The 24,958-nt window shown below is 45.0% G+C and overlaps 1 protein-coding gene across 3 annotated transcripts in view; it reads left to right on the top strand.

The window, feature by feature from the left end:
- SPTBN4 (spectrin beta, non-erythrocytic 4) overlaps positions 1-24,958 on the top strand; it is a 265,502-nt gene that overhangs the window by 37,002 nt on the left and 203,542 nt on the right. For 2 of the 3 annotated variants that reach the window (XM_068250768.1, XM_068250769.1), the window contains exons 2-7: positions 5,155-5,304; positions 10,388-10,539; positions 12,679-12,852; positions 20,524-20,615; positions 21,667-21,747; positions 24,235-24,350. In XM_068250768.1, the coding sequence (XP_068106869.1) occupies positions 5,155-5,304; positions 10,388-10,539; positions 12,679-12,852; positions 20,524-20,615; positions 21,667-21,747; positions 24,235-24,350 (765 nt within the window). The remainder of the gene's footprint in view (positions 1-5,154; positions 5,305-10,387; positions 10,540-12,678; positions 12,853-20,523; positions 20,616-21,666; positions 21,748-24,234; positions 24,351-24,958) is intronic. The other variant, XM_068250770.1, reaches the window with a different exon arrangement.

Below are 24,958 nucleotides of genomic sequence, written 5' to 3'. Positions count from 1 at the left end.
GCTTCCCTGAAAATATCCGTGTCTTCCCCTGTCCCCCATGTCTTCAGCTGTCCTGTGTCCTCCTACCGGCTGCGATGTCCCCATATCCCCCGATGGCCCCCAGCTTCATGCTACGCTGTGTCCCTAGCACAGCTTCAGCCAAAGGGGGAGAAGTATGGCAGCTTATGTTTCTATTGGAGCCGATGATCTCGCAGGTGGGACCTTGGCTCCATTATTGGTGCCATTATTGGATCATTCACTGTACTCCCTGCTACTCTGCTACTCCAATAATGGAGCCATGGTGCCCCTGATGAGTCAGAAGTCTGACGAAACATGTATGGCGGAGCTACATCCTACGTAATTGGCTGTGAGTCTTCTGGATTGAGGATGTGTGGATCTTGGAGAAACAGGTATATGAGCGGTTGCTTGGAGACCTATGTTACCTCTGTTATACGCTTGAGATATACCGATCATTGTGAGTGCAATTTTATTCACCTTTTATATTAAATTACAATTTTACACTACCGAATCCTCTTTGAGTTATAGTTAGCGGAGAGCAGTAACTCAAGGGTTTGGATTGCCCACGTTTCCCTAACGCTGTCACGAGCAAAATCCAGGTACCCGACTCCCCATAATGGCAAAGTTATATTGCAGTCTATGGGTAGCCGAGAAGCAACGGCCTCCTGGTGTGTCCCCAAAAAAGTAATAGAATGTGTGGCCGGAAATCCCCTTTAACCTCCTATTTGTGCATGACAAACGTGTTGGATCAAGTTCCATTAATGCATTAACCTCCATTTTACTTGATAGTAAAAGAGGTGTGAGTGAGACCCACCCTGACGTGTTGTTCACAGCCGCTTCTACCTAGCTGTGCCCTAGCTGCAGCAGTGATTCATGAGAGAAGCGGTTGTAATAAGAGACCTCCGCTGACTCTATACAGCTATAGAGCTTGCCTAATCAATCTGCAGCTGCTGTTTGCAGTGCAGCCGTTGCTCTGGATGCACAAGCCTGCAGCAGTCATACAGCAGATAGAGCTGTTTATACCAGGGCAGCTGTAGCAGATTTGCTGTCACTGCTGGGATGAGTTTGAGTCTTGATGTCTTCCTTGAAAAGACGTTTTTTTCCTGAACAGAGCATGTAGAGATGTTCTTGTGATGCCTTCTGGGGAATGTTTTTTTTTTGTTTTTGTTTTTTTTCCCTTTTGGCTTGCTTGTAAGATTCTGGTGTATCCTGGCAGACCCACTATCCTAGATTCCCTGCTGTGTGCCCGCATTTCCTGGCAGCACTCCCTGGCACAAACAAAGGCACCCACTGAATGCTGCACAGTCTGGATGCCAGCAGATGCAAATGAAGCTAATCGGGGGTTTTGTTTGGTGAATATCAGATTCTGCTTTATGCTAAGAGCCATTCGCTGGGGTTTATTTATGTCCCTTCATTGCTTTTTTTAATATAGATCACCAGAATATTAAAGAGACTCCGTAACAAAAATTGCATCCTGTTTTTTATCATCCTACAAGTTCCAAAAGCTATTCTAATGTGTTCTGGCTAACTGCAGCACTTTCTACTATGACAGTCTCTGTAATAAATCAATGTATCTTTCCCCTGTCAGACTTGTCGGCCTGTGTCTGGAAGGCTGCCAAGTTCTTCAGTGTTGTGGTTCTGCTATGAACTCCCCCTTCTGGCCCCTTTCTGCACACTGCCTGTGTGTTATTTAGGATTAGAGCAGCTTCTCTCTTCTCTCTTATCTTTTACAAGCTGGATAAATCATCCTCTGAGCTGGCTGGGCTTTCACATACTGAGGAATTACAGACAAGGGCAAAGCTGTTTGCAGGAAGAAACAAGCAGCCTGAAACTTCAGTGCATGGGGGAAAGAAACACACAAATGATCTCTTGAGATTCAAAAGGAAGGGTGTATACAGCCTGCTTGTGTATGGATGTATTTTCTATGTGTGGACATACTGTACATCAACCTACTTCCTGTTTTGGTGGCCATTTTGTTTGTTTATAAACAAACTTTTAAAAACTGTTTTTAACCACTTTTAATGCGGCGAGGAGCGGCGAAATTGTGACAGAGGGTAATAGGAGATGTCCCCTAACGCACTGGTATGTTTACTTTTGTGCGATTTTAACAATACAGATTCTCTTTAACAAAAGAGAGCTCATTAGGCATCCAGTGGATAAAAGTAAAATCCCTAATGCCTTCTTAAAGTAGTGGCTGGATATAGGAGACCAGGGTTTGAATACTGGCTAAAGCTAGTACCTATTCAGTAAGGAGCCATTGGGCAAGACTACAAAACACACTACGGTGGCCTATTGAGTGCGTCCTTAGTGGCTGCAGCTCTCAAGCACTTTGAGTCAGACAGGAGAAAAACATAAATGTCGGCATTTTTATTAAAGAGGAACTCTGGACATCACATTTACCCTAAATTGGCTCCAAGTGTTTTTTGTAGATTGTAATGATTATGGAACTGAAAAACAACCTGTCCAAATATGATTTTTTATTTTTTTATTTTTTTTTTACCACTGGTAAATTGAAGCAAATGGAAATGTCACTAATAGTACGCACATTACTCAGTGTGCTCAGTGTTGCCTGTGACTCGTGTATAAGTCGACCCCTATACTTTTATTTAGTGAGTCAGACCTACATTTCTAGACTTATACTCGAGTATATTCAGTCATTCCATAACATCATAGTTTGTATCTCTCCTAATTTATCATGTGTAAAGTAAAAGGCTACTATGATGTACAAAATACCCTTACCCTATACAATGTCCTCACTTCGGGGGCATATAATATGCCCACCTCGGGTGTACAAAATACCCGGGGGAATTTGTGACACTTCCTTCATAAAGGAAATGTCAAGAAAGCCCAAGGCTGAAAGTCCTGACCACATCAATTAACAAGGGAAGGGGCAGGAAGGGGGGGGGGGGGGAGGGGGTAATAGTGAATAAATGCTGCACTTGGGCCTGGAGGAGTTATTGGCTGTACTTAAAGTGAACCAGAGACGAAGCACTCTCATATATTTTACTATATATATCAGTGGGAACATTAGAGAAAACACTTACCCTGCTCTCCGTTTTATCCTTCACTGCTCAGCCTGCTTCTTATCAGCCCTGATAAAATCCCCGACTGAGCATTCAGTCTGGCTTTGCTCAGTAATCATTATAGCTGAGTCTGTCTTCTCTGTTGTCTTTTCAAGCCCAAGCCTGCCCCCTTGTGGCTCTGCTATAATGACTCGGCTATGATTCCTGAGCAAAGCCAGACTGAATGCTCAGTCGGGTATTTTATCAGGGCTGATAAGAAGCAGGCTGGGCAGTGAAGAATGAAACAGAGAGCAGGGTAGGTGTTTTCTCTAATGTTCCCACTGATATATATGGTAAAATACATGAGGGTGCTTCGTCTCTGGTTCACGTTAAGGGACAGGAGGGGTTAACTGCTGCAATACTGTATACAGTGCAGTCATTAACCTCTTCTGGGCCCCAAGTGCAGCTGTTAATTCTTCCTGGTGTCCAAGTGCAGCCATTAACTTTGCTGGGTAAACTTATACTTGAGGGCCCTTTCACACTGGGGCAGTGCGGTGCGGTAATTTTACCGCACCTCACTGCATCCTAATGAAAGTCTATGGGGTAGTTCATACCACCTACATCGCGATACACTGTAATGGAAGTGCCCTATCTAATGTGCGCACATACCTATGTTGCCGTGCGGCGACCTTCGGCAATCTGCGTCGGACTGGAAGTCATGTAAGTCTATGGCGATGCAGGTGTTTTAAATGTTACAAGCGTTGCGGCGCGCATGCGCGGAACATATTATTTACAAAACGTTTCCATGCACTTCCTTATTTCAGAAACAGGAAAAGAGTGCTAGCGAGCGTCACTTCCTGTTTGGCTGTCGGCCAGAAGGGGATTAACGTGTATTAGCCACTTGAGGACCACAGTGGTAACCCCCCCCCCCCCCTAAAAGACCAGGCACATTTTTTACTAAAATGACCACTGCAGCTTTAAGGCCAAGCTGCAGGGCCGCACAACACAGCACACAAGTGATTCCCCCCCCCCCCCCCCCCCCCCTTTTTTTTTTTTTATCAATATTTGTTTTTTTTATAAAAATTACTATTTTTAATATTTATTCCCTGCTCCCTCCCTCCCCCCCCCACCAGCTAATCAGCGTGATCAGCTGTCATAGGCTTCAGCCTATGACAGCCGATCACTCCCCCAGCATATGGAGGGGGCAGCCGTGTCACACTGCTGTCCCCAGTACAGCGCTGCTGCCTAACGCAGCGCTGTACATGTTAATTAGATGCCCGTTTCACCGTCAACAGTCTCCCGAGTGGCAATCGCTGCTCGGAGACTGAAGGCGGGGCAGCGCTCGGCCCCCGGCAGGAGATGCGCGCGATCTCCTGCAAAATGCAGCCCCAGGACTTGACGCCGATCAGCGTTAGGCAGTCCTGGGGCTTGCCGCCGCGGCCACGCCCATTGTCGTTAGGCGGACCCAGGGGGTTATTGCGGAAATTCCCGATAGCCTGTTTTTGGGCCGCAGTGCTGCCGCCAATCCATAGTCTGAGTCTATAAACAATTCCAGCTCAAGAAAGTTGAATACTGGAGTTGACTTATTCATGAGGTTGACTTTTATATTTGAGTATCTACAGCAGTGGTCCTCAAACTAAGGCCCGCGGGCCGAATGCGGCCCCCTAAGGCTTTTTCACCGGCCCCCCACTCACAAAATGTATTACATATAGATGCGGTCCACCCCATCTTTAAATATTGGTGTCTCGCATATAAAATAGCAGTGCTGGTACCATCAATCCACAGGGAAGCCAACGGCAAAATTGTTCGCTGGCTTCCAATCCAATATCGCAATCCGCATCAGGTGACACTGCTTTCCTATTGGATGACAGTATGCTTCACTGTCTGGATAAAAGAGTTTTTTTTACTATCTGCGCATGCTGTATTGGGGGCATAATATCTGCTTTGGATAAATGGGAGACAAAAGGGCTATTACCTCAACAGGTAATAGTTTACACTACCTAGGTTCAATGTAATGTTTTTCTACATCATATTATGTATACTCCGGCCCCCGTTAGTTTGAAGTATGTTGACCCGGCCCTTAACCGAAAAAGTTTGGGGACCCCTGATCTACAGTATGTATCTGCTTCTCATTTCTCATTGTTTTTCTTGACAGGAGTGATGGCGACTGTAAGCCCAGAGCTGGACAACATGGAGGTGCAGACGCCTCCGAATAACAACAATCGCTGGGAACAGGATCACGTGTGGGATGAACCTGCAGCCTCCGGAAAGCTGTTTGAGTGCTCTCGGATTAAAGCTCTAGCTGGTAGGATTTTGTGTCCTTTTACTGTAGGCATAGATCCAATGCTATGTACAGTAATCACTTTAAATATTTGTGGCCAGAAACAGACGTGTTTGCTTCAGGCAACAGTTTAGGAATCAGTGCTGTACAGACATGCTGCTTGGCTCCAGGCTGGGCAGCATTGTCCATCCAATTTGGGGCGAGGATTGATTGGATGAATGAGCAGAGTCCTGCTGTGGCAACATCAATGGAAGTTTTTGCAACAATAAAAAATAGCTGTGTTGCTGGAGGAGAGGACAGCATTGTTGTGCGACACAACTAAATAGTGTACATTAACAGTCAATCGTTTGGCCCCCCCAAAAAATCTAAATTCTGTATGTTGCTTTTTAGGGCCCGTTTCCACTCTCGCGGAAACGGCCGCGAATCCGCAGAGTTTCCCCGCAGGCAAATCGCGCGGGGAAACTCTGCCATAGGGGACAACGGCGCCGCCGGCCGAATTGCTTGCAGTAGCGATTCGGCCGGAAACCCCCACAGAATTCGCGGCGGAGGCTGCGATTCCCATAGCCGTGCATGGCACGGCTGATGGGAATCGCCTGCGATCCCCGCCCACCCGCTCAGTGCCGGCGTGCGTCTACGAGACGCACGCCGCACTAGTGGAAACGAGCCCAAAGTGTTCTATATATTAGCTTAATAAGCCATATATTCCCTTGTCCTGTGTCAGATGTGCCTACTTCAGCTAAAAATGCTCTTTTGAACATTTAGTCACATGACATGAAATAGCTGGGCTGAAGAAGTTGATAGCAGGCTTTGTGGGTGGGGTTATTGCTTATTGGCTTGCATTTTCATCAGCATTTCAGACTCCAACGGGTGAGGCACAGTGATCTGAACAACAATGGAAATATGTGGTGCAGTTAAAGTGGGCCTGAACTCTTGCGCAGGACAGAAGGAAAACCGAGAGAAAGACAGAGAGTTTAGCCTGTCTAAAGGTTCGTATACACGTCCAATAAAGATCGTTCGTTACAAACGATTCGTGACGTTTACACGATAGTCAAATTAGACCAAAAAGATCGTTCGTAATGAACGATTGTGTACACACGTGAATGATATAAGTATAAAGTACTGAACGACGAACGATAAAAAAATGCGTGCGCAAACGGAAGTGACGTTATGACAGGCAATAAGAACATGCGTACTACTCCACAGATAATCATTATCGGACGATCTTTGTACACACTGCAACGATTGAACGATTATCTTTCGAAAAAAATCCGCCGGGTTGGATTGGTCGGATTGAACGATAACGGTCGTTATCCTCCAAAAAAAAGATCGTTGGAAAATTTGGAACGCACGATTATCGGTCCGATTGTCGTTATCGTTCATTTTCGAACGATCGTTATCGTACGTGTGTACTCAGCTTTATTCACCAACATCTGTGACTAAGCACAGCTGTAATTTGATCACTCAGGAATTTATGCAGTCCTCGGCAGAGCAGCTAATTTGTAAACACAGGATGTTAACCCTATGTCTGCTTCCATGAAAGCAGGAAGTAGAGACACTGCAGATTTATTGCAGGATTTGTATCAGCTGTAACAAAAGAAATGTTTTTCTTTAAAGGTTATTATGCTGTTGTGTTATATTTTAGAGCAGAGAGGAAGTTCTGAGTTCAGGTCCGCTTTAATAGCTGTTGTTGGGGCTCACAAGTATAGATTTCCCATCCACCTGGCCATTTTACTATATGTACACAGAGAACAATGAGCTCTGCCACTGACTGTCTATGCCAGACAGGAAAGATTTATGCCTGAAGTACACACTTAGATACACTATCTCTGCATGTTGCTGAAAACATCATCTGATACGGAGTAGGTAGAGTAGACATGGATAGGGCTGTAGTTATCCCTCTAATTCTTAGCCTTTTACTCACTGTTTTTGCATGAATTATTAATGTTGACCTTGTCCAGTGTCCTTGTTAAGTGCAGGCCCTGTGCTTGGCTGTGCACAATTCCATCCCAAGTTCTTGCTATATGTAAGGGAGGTCACTAATCACTATTCTATATAGCAGAGCAGTTAAAAAGCTAAGTGGAGCTATAACCACTACAAGGCACATACCGGCACATTCATTGATGCATATGAAAATGTAACTTGTATTTTCTTTTATAGGTTGGGTATTCTGTCCCTGTCTCTGTAGAAGGCAAAATCAATTTCCTGCACTTTGCTTGCTTAGACCAGGGATGTCAGACCAATCCTTCGAGGGCAGAGGTCCTCACACATTTTTTTTTTCACACGGCTCAAATAAATTGATGGGTCTGAATCAGGAAAGGCGTGGTCCATCAGGTAGAACACATTCCTCTCTTTCTCAGTCCATCCTAAACACTGGCATGGATCTGGCCTGGATCCAGGCCTGGAGTTCCACACCTGTGGCTTAGATGCTCACAACAAACTTTAGCTGGACATTTCCCTGCTAAGGTCACTTTCACGTTATGCATGTTGTGTTGTACATCCTGAAAACAGGATTGTAACACAAGGATGTGGATAGGTTGTACCATGTGCGATGTGAAGTATACCGTTGATGGATGCGTACGCTGTTACAGCTATCATGTGCATTATCTAGTCATACACAGCATGCTTTCCAATGAATTCTACCCCAACACTAATGCATAGTCACAGATATGAATGTGGACAAACACAGTGTGAAAGTAGCCTCAATCTTATATACTCTCTGGTCAAAAGGTGGCTAGAGAATATAGCATGTGTTCTGTGCCCTTTCAAGGAACCCGAGGTGTGAGACCTATGGAAGATGCCATATTTTCTTTTAAACAATACCAGTTGCCTGGCAGTCCTGCTGATCAGTAGGGTAGTAGTATCTTTCTGGTCAGTAGGGTGTAAATCACACACCTGAAACAAGCATGCAGCTAATCTCTTCAGATTTGTCATAAACCTCTGATCTGCATGCTTGTTCAGGGTCTATGGCTTAAAGTAATTCAGGCAGAGGATGAGCAGGACAACCAGGCAATGTGCATTATTTAAAAGGAAATAAACTTGCCAGCCTCCATATTCCTCTCTTCTCTGTTTCCCTCTAACTTCCTTTGATGCTTTGGCCAGCGATCACCCTGGCAGATCAGTTCAGACGAGCGCTGTCCAAGGGCATTGTTCTGCCCACTCTGTGGTGTTCCTCCTATGCCTCTCAGTTGGCCCCCCTCTCCCCTTTATAGCAGCAGAACACATCGCTAACCTGTAGGCTACAGCCTCACCCCTGCACTGTCACCCGAGGGATCATGTCTCAATCCCTCTTAGGCGACAGTCTCCATACATGTGTATGAGACCTGAGCTCCTATAAAGGACAACTGAAGAGAGAGGTATATGGAGGCTGCCATGTTTATTTCCTTTTAAGCAATACCAGTTGCCTGGCTATCCTGCTGGTCGTTTGGCTGCAGAAGTGTCTGCTGGTAACACCAGAAACAAGTATGCAGCTAATCTGTCAGATCTGACAATGTCAGAACCACCTGTTCTGCTGCATGCTTGTTCAGGGTCTATGGCTGAAAGTATTAGAGGCAGAGGATCAGCAAGGCTGCCAGGCAACTAGTATTGCTTAAGGCCTCTTTCACACCAAGACGTTGCATTTTAGGGGACGTTAAGATCGCATAACGTGCCCCTAACGCAACGCATGGTGGTGTTGAAGTTGGACGTCCGATTGAGCCGCGTTATGCGGCCCTTGGTGAGCTGTTTTGTTTTCGTTCTATCTATACTGATAGAACAGCCGCTCCAGGATAGTGATGGGAAGTCCGGATCTTTTCAAGGATTTGGATGATTCGAATCATTGAAAAGATCTGGATCTTTGAACCGAATCATTTTACTAGGGAAGCAGACTGGGGGTGAAATGACTAGCTGGACAGGACTTTCCCTGCACTGTACATTCTGTATGTTCCTGTTTCTTCCAGACAGACATCCACTGTGGATCAAATGAACGATTCATTCATGATCTGGACAACACTATAAGTCCCACCACAAGTCACCACAGTGCAGTGAATATTAATTAGCCATGTGGCTAGTCACTGAGCATGTGCAAACAGTCTAACGCACTTTCCCAGAATGTGCAGCGTTACACTGTAACGCAACGTGGGCACTGTGAACAGCCCATTGATTTTTGCATTACTGTGCGGTGGGCTGCGTAACAGGCTGCTCTAACGTGCGCCTGTAACATCCCACTGTGAAAGCAGCCTGAAGTGTGAGTGATATGGAGGCTGCCATATTTATTTCCTTTTCGTCAATACCGTTTGCCCGGCTATATTGCTGATCTATTTGGCTGCATTAGTGTCTGAATCACACACCTGAAACAAGCATGCCGCTAATCCAGTCTGATTTCATTTAGAGCATCTCATCCGCATGCGTGTTAAGAGGCTGTGATAGCCAGGCAACTGGTATTGAAAATTAAATGTCAGCCTTTATATCCCGCTCACTTCAGGTTCCTTTAAGAACATCTGCACTTTAGTTTATGGTGGAAAGTGTTAGGGCCCGTTTCCACTAGAGCGAATCTGCATGAGTTTCCTGCATGCACATTCGCATAACCAACACAAGTGGATGGGCCTGTTTCCACTTGTGCGGTCTGCTGTGCATAAAAAATCTGCACGGCAGAGCCGTCAGAATTCGCATGCCGCACAACCGCGGTTAATAGGAAAACCGCAAGCGTATTAGTCTTGCGGTTTTCCCGGCGTTTTCGCGTGCGATTCCGCTGAAAAACCAATGTCAATGCTTGCCGGCATTGACATGGTTAAAATTGCATAGCGCAAACCCGCATGGAAACGAGAACGAATCCGCACCCGCATGCGGATTCGTTGACGCGTTTTCCGCAACAAAATCGCAACACACAAGTGGAAACGGGCCCTTCAACTTTTTGAATCTGAGTGGTCTCCATGCAGTGCAGAAAGATCACAAATGCAGACATTGCCTGAGACTGAGGATCCCATTAGGAGATCACGAATTATACTGGAATAAATCAGGTATTCGGAATGATTTTTAATATGTGACACATCTAAATATGTATTTATGGGGACTGACTAATATAAATTCAAAAATCCTGGCATTCTGCTTTAATTTGAATTCTCTCCGACAGATGAGCGAGATGCTGTACAGAAGAAAACCTTCACTAAATGGATGAACTGCCACCTCTCGAAGGTTCCATGTCGTGTTAATGACCTGTATAGTGATCTGCGGGACGGATACATCATCACCAAACTGCTGGAGGTCCTGTCGGGGGAGCAGCTGGTAAGGGGCCAGTAATGTGGGCATGGGGTATACATGTTACAGGGACTGTGCATTATATACATATACCATTACATTTCTGCTATTAGAAGACAAGCCATAGACTCTAGGTGCTCAGCCTATACAATTGTGGACCAGTGTAGACGGCGCTAGGCAATTAGGGCCCTTTAACACTACGGCCTCGTTTACATTACACGCGTTGCTGTCCGTATTTCGGCAATGCGTGTAGGAGGCAGACACGCACAAACATCAGAAGTGCATAGACTGCACTGTCTGATCACACTGCATGCGTTCTGTACCAGTACGGTGCGTGAACGCAGGCTGCACACATTTTTTGGCAAAACGCGCGGCTGACTCATTCACTACATTGAATGAGATCAGCAGTGCAACGCATGCAAACGCAGATGGCGTGCGATGGTACGTGTTGCGTTCTGATCGCACGGTCATCTGCGTGTGATAATGTGAATGAGGCCCTACTGCATTCTGATCTGATTTTTGAGAACGCATGCATGTTGCCAATTGCAAGGCCGGCTGGTATGCGGGGACACATTCACACTGCGTTCCGATTCTCCCGAAAGGCAATCACTGGCTGATCTGCATTTTTATTGTATTTGCTTATGTGTAAAAATTATAGGAATACTCAAATAACGTAGATCAAAACCTTTATTTAGCATTTTTCCTGCCTTTTTCTCAGCACACAACTGTCAAGCATCAGAAAACCCGAAAAGGCAAAATGTAAACACACACACGCAAAACAAGACAAAACAGAACAGAAAAAGCAAATTGAAACGCATGTTTAAATAAATCCATAAAAAATGAATTAAAATGCAATTATGTTCTGCAATTTTTTTTTCGCGGGGGGGGGGGGGAGGGGGGCTTTGTTTGAAAGAGTCCCATGTATTCAATATTTTAAAGAGGAACTGTAGTGAAAATAATGTAATGATTACAATTTCTTTATTTTTTTACAATGTTAATTTATAAATTGAGTCTGTGTTGGCCCATTGTAAAATGTTGTCACAGGTGGAAACATCTTTAGTCCTGTCAGGTGCAGCTCTTGCTGAATGTTTACTCAGAATTCAGAAGCCAGTGAAAATAATGACTGGTCTCCAAGAATGGGCTGGGAACAGAATTCTGCATAGCTAAACAGCCTAGGCTAAGCATCATTGGAAGGGTGGGGCTACAAACCAATATACTGTAAAATATAGCTATAGGAAGTGATGCTGAAACTAGGAAAATTACCAAATAAATAAAATGCCCGCAGTTTGCTTTAGTGTACGCCCAGCCAGGTGAGTTGAGCTTGTATTTGTGATCATTGCATATCGGGTAACACTATTGTGGATGTCTGTCATTAAAGTGGACCTGAACTCTTGCAACGGACTGAGGGAGAACATAGAGAAACGCACCCTGTATGTATTTAGAGAGTTTAGCCTGTCTAATCCCCCCCCCCCCACCAGTGTAATTTGATCCCTCAGCTGTGTCAACTCTGGCTGCCTCAGCAGAGCAGCTAATTCGTAAACACAGGATGTTAACCCTATGTCTTCTTCCATGAAAGCAGGAAGTAGACACTGCAGATCTATTGCAGGATTTCTATCAACTGTAACAAAACGTTTTTCTTTAAAGGTTATTATGCTGTTGCTTATCTTTTAGAGCAGAGATGAAGTTCTGAGTTCAGGTCCGCTTTGGCCAAATCAAGCTACTGAAAGATTTTGTTAGTTTCCCTTCTAGCTTATTTGTATCTCTGCTTAGATTATTGCTAGTTGTAGATCACTAGCTCTGTTGTCTTTATGAATGTTCACCTCACCTTTTCTTCCAGGCCATGCAACCTATTTAAAAAATGAAAGAACTGTTTTGTTTTTCCACCCCCTTGCTTTATAAGGGATTAGCGAAATGTTAAGTTGCAAATGTTTTCCAGCATGCTGAAATCTCTTTTTGAACTGATGATAAAATGTATGAGCGCATTGACTGTTCCATAAAGAGTATACTTCTCGGAGCTTCCTCTTATGTTGGGAGAGGGGTTGAGTTCTGAGGGTTGACTGTGAACTGGCATGTAGCGTCTTCCCCCATCATGATGGATGGGAAGAGGTATGGGGAGACCAGGGGATTAGCTCTCTTTATACAGTGACATCTAGTATCTGTCTCCAGCCTAAACCAACCCGGGGCCGGATGAGAATTCACTCTCTGGAGAATGTGGACAAAGCTCTCCAGTTTCTCAAGGAGCAGCGCGTCCATCTAGAGAACGTGGGCTCACATGATATCGTAGACGGAAATCACCGGCTTACCCTTGGCCTTATCTGGACTATTATCCTCCGTTTCCAGGTATTATATGCATCCTCGGTCACATGACAGCTTCAGGACATTGTTAGTGTTGCCTGCTGCATCTGAAAAGAACTGAACTGTGCATACCTCCTACAGATACTGGTCACAGCTCAGTTGGATGTGATGACTTCATCATAATTCAATGAATGGGACACATGGAGATGAGAAGATTCTCAAAGCCTGAGCATGCGCTGCCCATTCAGCATGCATCATGTTTCCAACCCACTCACACCTCAGTGCATTCTACCCACTCTTCAGTATTCAGTGTATGTGCTCCTGTATCACTCACAAGATAATCCTTGTCTGGCCCATAGATTTGCATTCCACTGGCTCCCTTTCCCTTGCCTCAGATGCTGCTGCAGTGTCCTCCTCTGGCTGCTTCCTCCTTCCCTCTCTCACAAGGCACAGTATTCCTCCTTGCCCATAAATGTCCTGCCTTCTCTTCTGCCCTGAGATGCTGCTGTGTCCACCTCCAGCCTGGCTCCAGAAGCATGCCTCCTGCTTCCTCCCTATCCCTCAGGTGCCGCATTCACCTCCTCTGGCCCTGCTCCTTAAAGGACAACTGAAATGAGAGGGTTGTACAGGCAACCATTTTTATTTTTATTTTTTTTTCCTTTTGAAAAATACGAATTGCCTGGCAGGCCTGATCTTTCTGGGATCAGTAGTGTCTGAATTACCCACTTGAAACAAGAATGTGATAAATCCAGTTAGTTTGGTCAGTCACCTGATCTGCATACTTGTTCAGGGTCTATGGCTAAAAGTATTAGAGGCAGTTGTTAACTCATGTTAGGCGATCTCCAGTTGAGACCAAGTGACGAGATGTAGGTCCAAATTATGTTTGTTTTGCATTGAAATGGAGAATACAGATTGCGCTCAGTAGCAAGAAGAATTCTGAAGGAAAAAGTGTCTGACAGTAGTCACATTTTACATCATCATTACATCACAATTTTGGTTGGATTCTTGAAGTTACAATTAAGTGTCCAATCAGAATATGACTTAGAGTCTAGGCTGGTAAGAGTTAATGGGGTGTTGCCATCATGTGACCTAAATCAGCCTTGACCAGGGATGTGCTCATGACAATTAGTGAGCTACTCGAATTTGTCATTAAAATGAGGCTTAATTGCCTCAGGTGTGCAGCTGGGAGACGAGGGGTTACTTTCCCAGAATTCTGCCGGCTTCTATGCGTATCACGTCTCGCACGCGGCCTATGGGATGCGTTGCGAGACTCACTAGCGCGCACTTCCTCCTACAAGCCGGAAGGAGGAAGTGTGCGCTAGTGAGTCTTGCAACGCGTCCAATAGGCTGCGTGCAAGACGTGATACACATGGAATCTGGCGGAATTCTGGGAAAGTAACCCCTCGTCTCCAGCCGCACACCTGAGGCAATTAAGCCTTATTTTAATGACAAATTCGAGTAGCTCACTACTCCTGAGCACATCCCTGGCCTTGACATTTATGAAGTTTTGTTATGATAGCAGCCCCCCTTGTCCGGTGGTTCAATGGTAGTAGACCCATTTATTGTGAGGTGAGCTGTACTCTGCAAACAAATACAGACAGCAGTCTCAGTCTTTTCATAACGTTCTATGAAGAAAAATATACATTTAAGATTTTTCACACCATTGTAACTACTCTTACACAAGACTTCTGCACCACATTATCACATTTGATCAGCAGGACAGCCAGGCAACTAGCATACTTTAAAAGGAAATAAATGTCAGCCTCCATATTGCTCTCACTTCAGGTGTCCTTTAGAGTAAACCTGAATGCTGGATGTTTTTTTTTTTTTTTTGGTTTCGTTATTTTTAAACAAGGCATTTTTGTATTATGTGCTTTGTGTATGTTGACTTTATCTCTGATTTACTATCCTTGCAATACCCTCACTTGCTGAATTGTCAGGTTGGACTGAGATCGTTGGTTTAGCCCATTAGCAGGGCCGTGCCAAGGCAGAGGCTGGAGAGGCTCCAGACTCAGGGTGCAGTGTAGGAGGGGCCGCACAATTCATTTAGCTGTCATGCCCAATTGTGTTTGAAGCAGAAAGAAATAAGAAAAGGGGATACATAGCAGTGACTGCAAGCCAGATAACTAGAGATTAATGTGTTGGGGAGGTTGGGGGCCCTGGGGCACCTATTAGTCTAATAGCAATCAGTGTGTGAAGGCTGGGGTGGGAGGGATGGAGGGGCGCACTTTGCTGTCTCAGCCTTGGGTGCTGGAGGACCTTGTCCCGCCTCTGCCCATTAGGATAGGGATTTTACTTTTAGGGGGACAGTGCTGTACAGAAGCATTGCTAGGCTACATCTGAGAAATGCTCTCATTTGTCATTGTCATTTAACCTCCTTAACGTTACGCCGCTCAGGAAGTTTTGTTTTTTGCCCGATCATTAAATATTTTTGCCAAATGACTGTAAACCCTCTAGCTAGCACTAGGCTAGCTAGTAGAAGTGTCCGGCACCCTCCGATCCCCCGTTTATACATTACTCAGCCTGGATCCAGCGATCGGCGCAGCCTCCCCGCACAGCTCTGGGCTTCTCTATGGGGAGGATCACACATGACGTCATGACGTCGCCGACGTCATGCGCAAACCCGATCCTCCCCATAGAGAGACCGGAGCTGAGCCGGGAGGCTGCGAAGATCGCTGGATCCAGGCTGGGTAACGTATAAACAGGGGGAGGGGAGGGGGGGTGCCCGACACTTTTACTAGCTAGCCTAGTGCTAGCTATAGAGGGTTTACAGTCATTTGGCACAAATATTTAATTATGGGGGACTCCTGGGGCCACAGAGCGGTATGCTTGACACAGTGTCGGGCATACCGCTAAGGAGGTTAAAGACAGATTGACTTTAAACTAGATGAGCTCTCCAACAGTGCATTACTTCTTATTCTTCATTTGTTAAAAGATTCAAGTGGGATTATACTACTTTCAGTAACTACTGTGATACATAAAGGAAAGGTTTTATCGCCACCTAGTGGATGCGCCCGTCTAACGGAAAATAACCGGCAAATGTAATCTCACTCACTCACTCACTCAGGGCTGGTGCACACCGATCGGCTTTTTCAGCGTTTCTGCAACCGCTTGAGGCTGCGGATACGCTTGGTCAATGTATCTCAATGGGGTGGTTCACACCAGAATGGGAGGCGTTTTGCAGAAACAAATCCTCCCGGGGTGAGGCATTTTTTGGATTGTGGATGCGTTTCTGCCTCAATGTTAAGTATAGGAAAAACACAAACCGCTCTGAAAAACAGCAGTTCAGAGCGGTTTTGCAGGCGTTTTTGTTACAGAAGCTGTTCAGTAACAGCTTTACTGTAACAATATATGAAATCTACTACACAAAAACGCTTCACAAAACCGCAAAATGCTAGCTGAAACATTACAGAAAAATAACAAAAAGCGTTTCAAAATCTGCTAGCATTTTGCGGATCTGCTAGCGGGTTTTGGTGTGCACCGGGCCGCGCACACACACACACACACACACACACACACACACACACACACACACACACACACACACACACACACACACACACACACACACACACACACACACACACACACACACACACACACACACACACATGCTGGCAATTTATACATTTGCTGATGACCAGAGATAAGCAAGCGTATACTGCTCTCTGCAGTGACAGTACACTTTTTTTACACACAGGGATTGCTTCCAAATGTTGTTTTATGTACCTGAGAGTAGTTACTGAAATTTTAGTTTTCAGAGTATAATCCCACTTTAAATAGACGTCTTCAATCACAAGCTCCTGTTCGTTATGCTGGTGTTGGAGCTAACCGTTCAAAGCCATGGCCTGCAGCAAAGAAACTGTAGCCTGTCTGCATTTGATAATAATGTCAATACTCGTTCATTCTGCAGCACTGGCCAACTAGGCAAGATGGCAGTGTGCCTTAAAGTAATGCTATGTAGATTTGCATAATATGGAAGAGAGGTGCTTCCTCTCTCTCATATGGCACAGTGTGGCCCACTAGCCCCATTTCATATACTTATTCCGCCAGACTTCTCTTTTCAGCCGATGATTCAGTTTCCTCCTTTAAACCGGCTCTAAAGCCTTCCCCCCCCCCCCCCCCCCCCCCCCCCCCCCCCGCTGCCTCTCCTCTCTCATCTGGGAAGGCTCTTTTCTTCCTCAGATGTGTCAGTGTCCTCCTGTAAATCCGCTCCATAAACACGCCCCCTGCTGTTTCCTCTCTCTCACATGGGAAGGCTTTTTCTTCCTCACAGACTTTAGTATCCTCCTGTAACCCATCTCCATAAATACACCCTCTGCTACCTCCTCCTCTCTCACATGGGAAGGCTATTTTCTTCCTCCCAGACTTTAGTGTCTTTCTGTAACCCAACTCCATAAATACACACCTGCTGCCTCCTCTCTCATGTGGGAAGGCTCTTTTCTTCCTCAGGGGCTTCAGTGTCCTCCTGTAACCCAACTTTATAAACACACCCCTGCTGCCCCATGCTTTTTCACACGGGAAGGCTTTCTTCTTCCTCAGATGCTTGTGTCCTCCTGTAACCACACACCCTATCGCTCTAATTCCCTTTGCTTAACTACCACATTATCCTTCTCTGGCCCTGTTTTATAAACTTGTTCCCTGTCTTTATCTCACTTAGGGCCTCAGCACACTGCACTTGAGGGAAGCACACTGAGCTGCTATGCTGAAATCTGCTCAGCCACAGCTGTGTCCTGTAAGCAGGCCATGTAAACGTGCCCCGTGCTGCCTTCCCTCAGATGCCACATTATCCTCCTGCAGTCCTGCTCCATAAACTTTTTTCCCCATTCCTCCTCTCCTCTCTCTGAGATGGCACAACATTTCCCCCAGTCCTACCCTATAAACTTGTTCACACCCTTCTTCAGAGGCCGCAATGCCCTTTTATAGCTTGACTCTGTGTACTTGTCCATTCTTAAAATTATCTTTCACTATGCACTACCATATAGAGCAGAGCTTTACACTAAGCACTGGGTGCAGATGACAAACCTGCAAACATAACACATACAAATTATAACGCCGGTATAGAGGATGCAGCTCAACCAAACTTACAATCTAGGAGGTGGGAGGAACATGGTATACAGTTGGCAGATGAAATAGAACTGGGGATTCAGGAGATTCCTCTCTCTGAAATGCTACATTATTCTCTTTATTCCCTCTTCCATAAGTGTAGTTCCACCTTTTCCCTACTTTAGTACATTCTCCTTCATGTTCTCTATACTCTTCTTCTGTGACTCTCTATTGCTTACAGTGGGTTTATACTGCCAAAACTAAAATTTCAATAACTACTTTTAGTTACATAAAAGAACATTAGAAATCTTCCCCAAGCATTCCCTGTGCGTACAATTGTTTATTTTCACTGCAGAGAGCAGGAGAAGCTTGCTTATCTCTGGTCATTGGCAAATTAGATTTATTGCTGGCTGAAGCTCTCTGAGGCATGAGTCTTCTCTCTGACACATTTCTTTTCTGCTGAAGTGACTCAGCTGTTGCCACAGCGATGTGTTTGTTCAGTGGAGGGAGGGTGGGGGGTTGAAGACACATTCCTCAGAGAGCTTCAGCTGCAATGATTACATTAACCTGTGCATTTTTACACACATGGAATTTGTAGCAATGCTTTAAAATGTTATTTTATGTACCTAAGAAGAGTAGTTACTGAAATCTTTAGTTTGGGAGTATAATCCAACTTTAAATGTATTCCTGCTCTGTTCTTGCTTCTCCCTGCCATCAGACACTGCACTAACTTCTTGCCCAGTTTTATAAACTTGCTCCTCAGCACCTCCCTACTCCCCCAGTAGATGCTGTTCGTTTCTCTCCACGTGTATGTTGTTTGAAAATGGACCAGTTGATGTAAACCCAGGTTTAAATTGATTGGTCCATTTTGGAGCTGAATATATTTGCATATAAAATTGCACATCTTTGATCACCCCTAGTCGGGACCCTCGTAAAACTGCTCCCTACTGCCTCCCCTCCTTTGCTTCAGGTACTATGGTGAATTACTGTACCCCACTCTACACTCTTGCTCCTCCGTTTCCCCTCCCCTTCTTCAGGTGCTGCACTGTCATGCTCTTGTTTTACTAAATAAGCTTGCTCCCTACTCCTCCTCCTTTTTCCTCTCAGATGCTGCTAAGTGCTTCCTAGCTCCTGCTGCATAAGCTTGCTCGCTATTGCCCCCTTTCAGCTTTTTCACACATTGCACTTCCCTTTACCTGTGCCCGTTTAACTTCCTTGTCACTGCCTCCTCCCTTATCACTTATTGCACTGTCCTTCTTTAGCTTCACTGCATGGATTTGCTTCTCACTGCCTCCTCTTCCTTCTGTCAAAGCTGCGCTGGCCTCCTTTGGGCTTACTCTTAAAAATTGCTTCCTACTGCCACCCCCCCCCCCCTCCATCCCTCCCCAAGAGCTGCAGTGGTTTTGTTCTATGATATTGTACCCCACTTTTTCCATCCCCCTCCCCCGTCTCTCAGTTACTGCACTGTCCTTCTTTAACTTCACTGCATGAACTTTCTACTCGCTTCCTCCTCTCCCTTCTGTCAAAACTGTGCTGGCTTCCTTTAGTCTTTCACTTTAAACTTGCTTACTACTGACCTCCACCCCCCACCTCCCCCCCCCCCACACACACACAAGAACATGTGCTGCAGTGATTTTGGTCTGTGAACTTGTACTCCACTGCCTCCTCACCTGTCTCTGTTACTGCACTTCTTTAACTTTAGGGCCTTAGTCCACTGACCAGTTGTATCCACTTCGGTCTGCTTTTCAGCATCTTTTAACATTGATGTGTAACTGAAAAGCGGACACAACTGTGTCAGTGTGCTCAGGCCCTTACTGAATGAACTTTCTCCTCACTGCCTTCTTTCCCCTGTTAAACACTGCACTGGCCTTCTGTGACATTGCTGCTTCAATTTTTTGCTGCCACCTCTTTCTCCCCTCAGGCACTGCAGTGTCTTTTTTTTCTCACCCTACTCTATGAACTTGTTCCCTTTCCCTGCTGCCTCCTCTTCCCTATCTTGTGCTGTATTCTTTTCCAGCCCCTTTCCATTTGTTTTCTCCTCACTGCCTCCTCCCCAGATGCTGCATAGTCCTCTCCCTACCCAACTTCATAAATTTCTTCCACATTTACCTAAACCGTGAACACTGAAGAGTTCTTTATCATGGCAAATGGTAAAGAACAAACATTCAACGGTATGATCTTCCCACCGCCATCTCATGTCTTTTCAATGCTGTACAATAATCTGTTGAAAGCATGTTGTTACCAATAAAGTTATCCTTGCTGCAATCAAGGATGCTATCGTTTTGACAGAGAATTGATAGTCTCAGTGTACATGTTATACCATTGGTCATCTTCTCTGTACAGCATTGGTGCATAGTGCTATCTGGGTCTGCCTGTAATCAGGGGATTATGTAACTTTCTTACATCTCATCTTAATCTTCCATTTGCTTTTGCTAATGGGATTCGTGGGTAAATCAGTAAGCCTGAGTCTAGGAAAACATTCAGTTTCCTTATGTCTTCCAAAACATTCTCAGGCAACTGTGAATTGTAATCTTTCCAGTGTGTTTTAGGTCTGCTCCTGGGCCTTCTAAGCAGGTGGCTATGCCTGGGATAGATCCTCTGGTGGTAAGATGGTCTATTTTAAGTCCATCCAGATGTTTAATCCCTCACCCTGTCACCCCATCCTTGCAGATCCAAGTTATCAAGATAGAAACCGAGGACAATCGTGAGACAAGATCAGCGAAAGATGCCCTCCTACTCTGGTGCCAGATGAAGACTGCAGGGTGAGTCTTTTTGTTTGCAAGCGCTTATGCAGAAGTATGGGCCAGTAAATACAGTATCTAATAAAGTGATCCCGAGGTGAAAAGGATATGGAGGATGCCATGTTTGTTTCCTTCCTATTAGGTAATACCAGTTCCCTGACTGTCCTGTTGATCCTCTGCCTTTAATACTTTCAGCCATACCCCCTGAACAAGTATGCAGGTCAGGTGTTTCTGACAATCAGCTCTATTCACAAAACTTCTCATAAATGATTTATTTATCACCTAATTGTGAAAAATAACCTTTCAGCACATTTACAAGCAAAATAATCACTCAAAGTAAGTTGTTCCTGATCAACTTCCTTTCAATATTACTCTTCTTACCTTAATTTATATTATATTTTTGCTCTTTGGGAGCTTAAAAAAAGTAACCTAGATAAGGTAAAACAGGTGAAAAGCTTTGTGAATCATGCCCAATATTGTCAAAACTGACACTACTGCATCCAAATAGATCCAACAGGGCTGCCAGGCAACTAGTTTTGTTTAAAAATAAATACATATGGCTGCCTCCATATACCTCTCACCTTGGGTTCACTTTAAAGAGGAGCTGTAGTTAAAATAACATAATGAATAAAATTGCTAATATTTTTACAATATTCATTTATAAATGATTTAGTCAGTGTTTGCCCATTGTAAAATCTTTCCTCCCCCTGATTTTAATTCTGAAATGTATCACTGGTGATGACATATTGTATGGAATGTTTGCTTACTGAGCGTTCCATGCACAGATGGAGATGCTGCTTGATTGGCAGTTGGGAAAAGCTGTTATTTCCCACAATGCAACAGGGTTTACAGACAGGAAACTGTCAGGACCATGGTCATGACATCGCACTGTGGGAGGGGTCTCACCAAAATATCAGCCACACAGACCCCCTCATGATCGATTTGAGAAAAGTAAGGATTTCTCGTGGGGAAAGGAGGTATCAGCTACTGATTGGAAAAAAAAAGGTAAATCCTGGGTTAAAGTTCCTCCTCCTTTAAGTTACACAGAATGCCTTTTTGTTTTTTCTTTCAGCTATCCCGAGGTGAATATCCAGAACTTTACCACAAGCTGGAGGGATGGCCTGGCCTTCAGTGCACTCATCCACAGACACAGGTACATGTGTTTCCTGACAGAGCTGTACAAGTGGAAAAAATACCTCCATTTCACCATGATTACTGCTCACATTTAATGCATTTTACTGTAAAATATAATAACTAGTGTTTGGCATTCGAATTTGGCATAATTTAATTTAGAACACTGCCGACCACTGCACTTCAGTACTGAACAAGCGGACAGGGTCTTGTGCTTCATGGTGCGTTTCCTGTGACTCCGATACTTCCTCCTTGGAAGGGGGAAGCGTCGGACTCACATGAAGCGCGAGTAGTGAACTCCCCTCCGACCTTGTCCGCTTGTTCAGTACTGAAATAGCACTGAAGTGTGGTGTTCAGTGGTATTTGTGTGTTCAGAATTTGTTATGCCAAATTTGAACACTAAAAATAATCACCATTGTCAGTGTGCTGGTTGCCAGGGTAGGTTTTTAAAATGCAAGTTAGCAGAAGTGAAAGTGTATCTTAGCTTCCTTGAGGTCACCCTTGACACCAGCATGTTTATCACCTGTGGAACATCAAGTTTTGTAATTTCCATATTGTAACGATCGGTGTCAGCACGCAGAGAGAATCCGATTATTGGTGATCTGCAGAATCACCAAGAATACAGATATACACCTGATTATGGATGATCTGCAGAATCACCAATAATACAGATATATCACTAACCTCTGGACACCTATCTAGTGTGAGTGTTTGGTGCAACAGTAATAACTTTGAGTGAGGACCACCCGAGGAGCAGGTGGTCCTTGGCAGTATGAGAAATACCTCCCTTTGGAAGTGCAGAGATCTTGCAGCAGCCTGAGACATCCAAGTGGGCGGAGTCCCAGGCTGAATAGCAAGAAGACCCGGTGGCTAGTGACCCCTGGAAGATGGGCGTCACAAGCAGGTCTGGAGAATAACGCAAATGATAATACAGTTCCCTAGTCTTGGGTGCGAGGTCCGTGGTCTCAGCACCCTGGAACTGGTCTAAGCATAAACAGAATGATAATACAGTTCCCTAGTCTTGGGTGCGAGGTCCGTGGTCTCAGCACCCTGGAACTAGTCTGGAGTATAACACAAATGATAATACAGTTCCCTAGTCTTGGGTGCGAGGTCCGTGGTCTTAGCACCCTGGAACTAGTCTGGAGTATAACACAAATGATATTACACTTCCCTAGTCTTGGGTGCGAGGTCCGTGGTCTTAGCACACTGGAACTAGTCTGGAGTAGAACACAAATGATAATACAGTTCCCTAGTCTTGGGTGCGAGGTCCGTGGTCTCAGCACCCTGGAACTAGTCTGGAGTATAACACAAAGATAATACAGTTCCCTAGTCTTGGGTGCGAGGTCCTTGGTCTCTACACCCTGGAACTAGTCTGAATAATATACAATGATAAACAGAAGTAATCTGGCTCAGTGTGAATTCCCAGGTCCTCCTGGTTCAAACACACTGTAGGATCTGACATGGTCTGAATGCTTCCACGTAAGTGTACGCAATGGCAGACAACCAGCAACTGACAAGCAATCTGTATATATAGTTGCAGGACTCTGCCGCCCCGCCCGAGCCACTCAGCTAATCAGGAGTCCAGCAGGAATCAGCTGATCGTCCGGATCAGCTAATACCTCTGCTGCTGGTATAAAGGTCCTGACTTCTGGCGCGCGCGCTTAGCTCTCCATCCATCTGTGTGAACTAACAGACCCAGCCACACTAGACGCATGCTGCTGCGTGCAAACCGCTGCGTTGGACGCAGAAACAGCCGCCTTACTGCCAGTACATGCAGCGGCTTTTCCGCGATCTCTCACACATATGCATACAATTTCTAAAATATGCCCTTTACTAAGAAAACCACAAAAGTCCTAGTGCTCAGAGGCGGACATGGGCCCGTGCAGCTGCACCACACTTAGGACATGATTATTCTGTATTCTAAAACTAACGAGGAACAGTGATATTTGCTTGTGGCCCAGTCATAGACAAGTATGAAATGTGTGCTACATTAACTCAGTGCCTACAGAATATAATCTAGATTGATTTACTTTTATTTGGATCCAATCGTAATCTATGATTATGGCCACTCACATGGGGCCCCTCCATTTATTCTGCACAGGGGCCCACTGTTGGCTTTGTCCACCACTGCTAGTGCTCTAACCATCCGTTTCCTTGGTAACTGCATCCTTTTTCTTCATTTAATTTGCACTCTCACCTCTGCACCCTACCATCATGAGCTCCATGTAGACTCCCCAGTAACGTATGACTATCAGATTGTAAGGGGAAAGGAATGTGGATATCTTTAAACAATATAGCATTGTTCTGCTTCTTCCCTGCTACTTTGTTTTCCAATCTTCATAAACACTCTTTGGGACCTACCTAAATGTGTCTGTCTATTTTGCGAGCTGCTCTTGAGAGCCTATTACTATCATATTGGTTGCAGTATATAGCATGTCCACTTATCTTAAGAGCAGAATGCTTGAACGGGCTTTGGTTTATTCATGAATTCTTTACTTTATTTCTGTAGACCGGACATAATTGATTTCAGCAAGTTAACAAAGTCAAATGCAACGCACAACCTCCAGCATGCTTTTAACACAGCTGAACAGCAGTTGGGTCTTATCAAACTTCTAGATCCAGAAGGTGAGTGTCTGAGTATTGGACTGCAGGAGAGAGTGCTTCATAATGTGCACAAGCTGTGGGGTCAGTCAGATCTGTCGGCACAATTTTATCATTTGGGGCTCTTTGCCATCCTGCTGCTAACTGTAGGATTTGCTGCATCAAGCATTTGTGTATATAAGTGGGCAGGATGAAAAGCTCCTCTCAGTGCCCAGTGTTTTAGGTCCAGCGCTGAAGGACCTTTCATCCTGACAAGTAAATGTCATTTTTATCAGGTGCTGGGAAGGCCATGTTCACAGTGACTGTTGCGTTCCTGTGACGGCAGGAATGCAATGGATTGGGAAAGCAGCGTCGTACATTACCTAAGCGTCGCATAAAACTATAAGGGGTCACACTTATCGGCTTTCGTACGCGTTTTCTGCACAGAAAAACTGACTTCTACTGAGAACTCATGTTAGTCAATAAGCAAGGTCACACTTTAATGCAGATTTCGCATGCAGAAAAAAAACTGACATCTTGCGCAATTTGTCAGTTTTCTCTATAAATTACATTAGCTGCTGTAAGGCAGGGGTCACACTTGTCTTTCAGTTTTCTGCAAAGTGTAGAAAACTGAAAGACAAGTGTGACCCCTG

This window comes from Hyperolius riggenbachi, chromosome 8 (assembly GCF_040937935.1).
Source record: "Hyperolius riggenbachi isolate aHypRig1 chromosome 8, aHypRig1.pri, whole genome shotgun sequence".
NCBI lineage: Eukaryota > Metazoa > Chordata > Amphibia > Anura > Hyperoliidae > Hyperolius > Hyperolius riggenbachi.
This window is presented reverse-complemented; position numbering and strand designations above follow the sequence as displayed.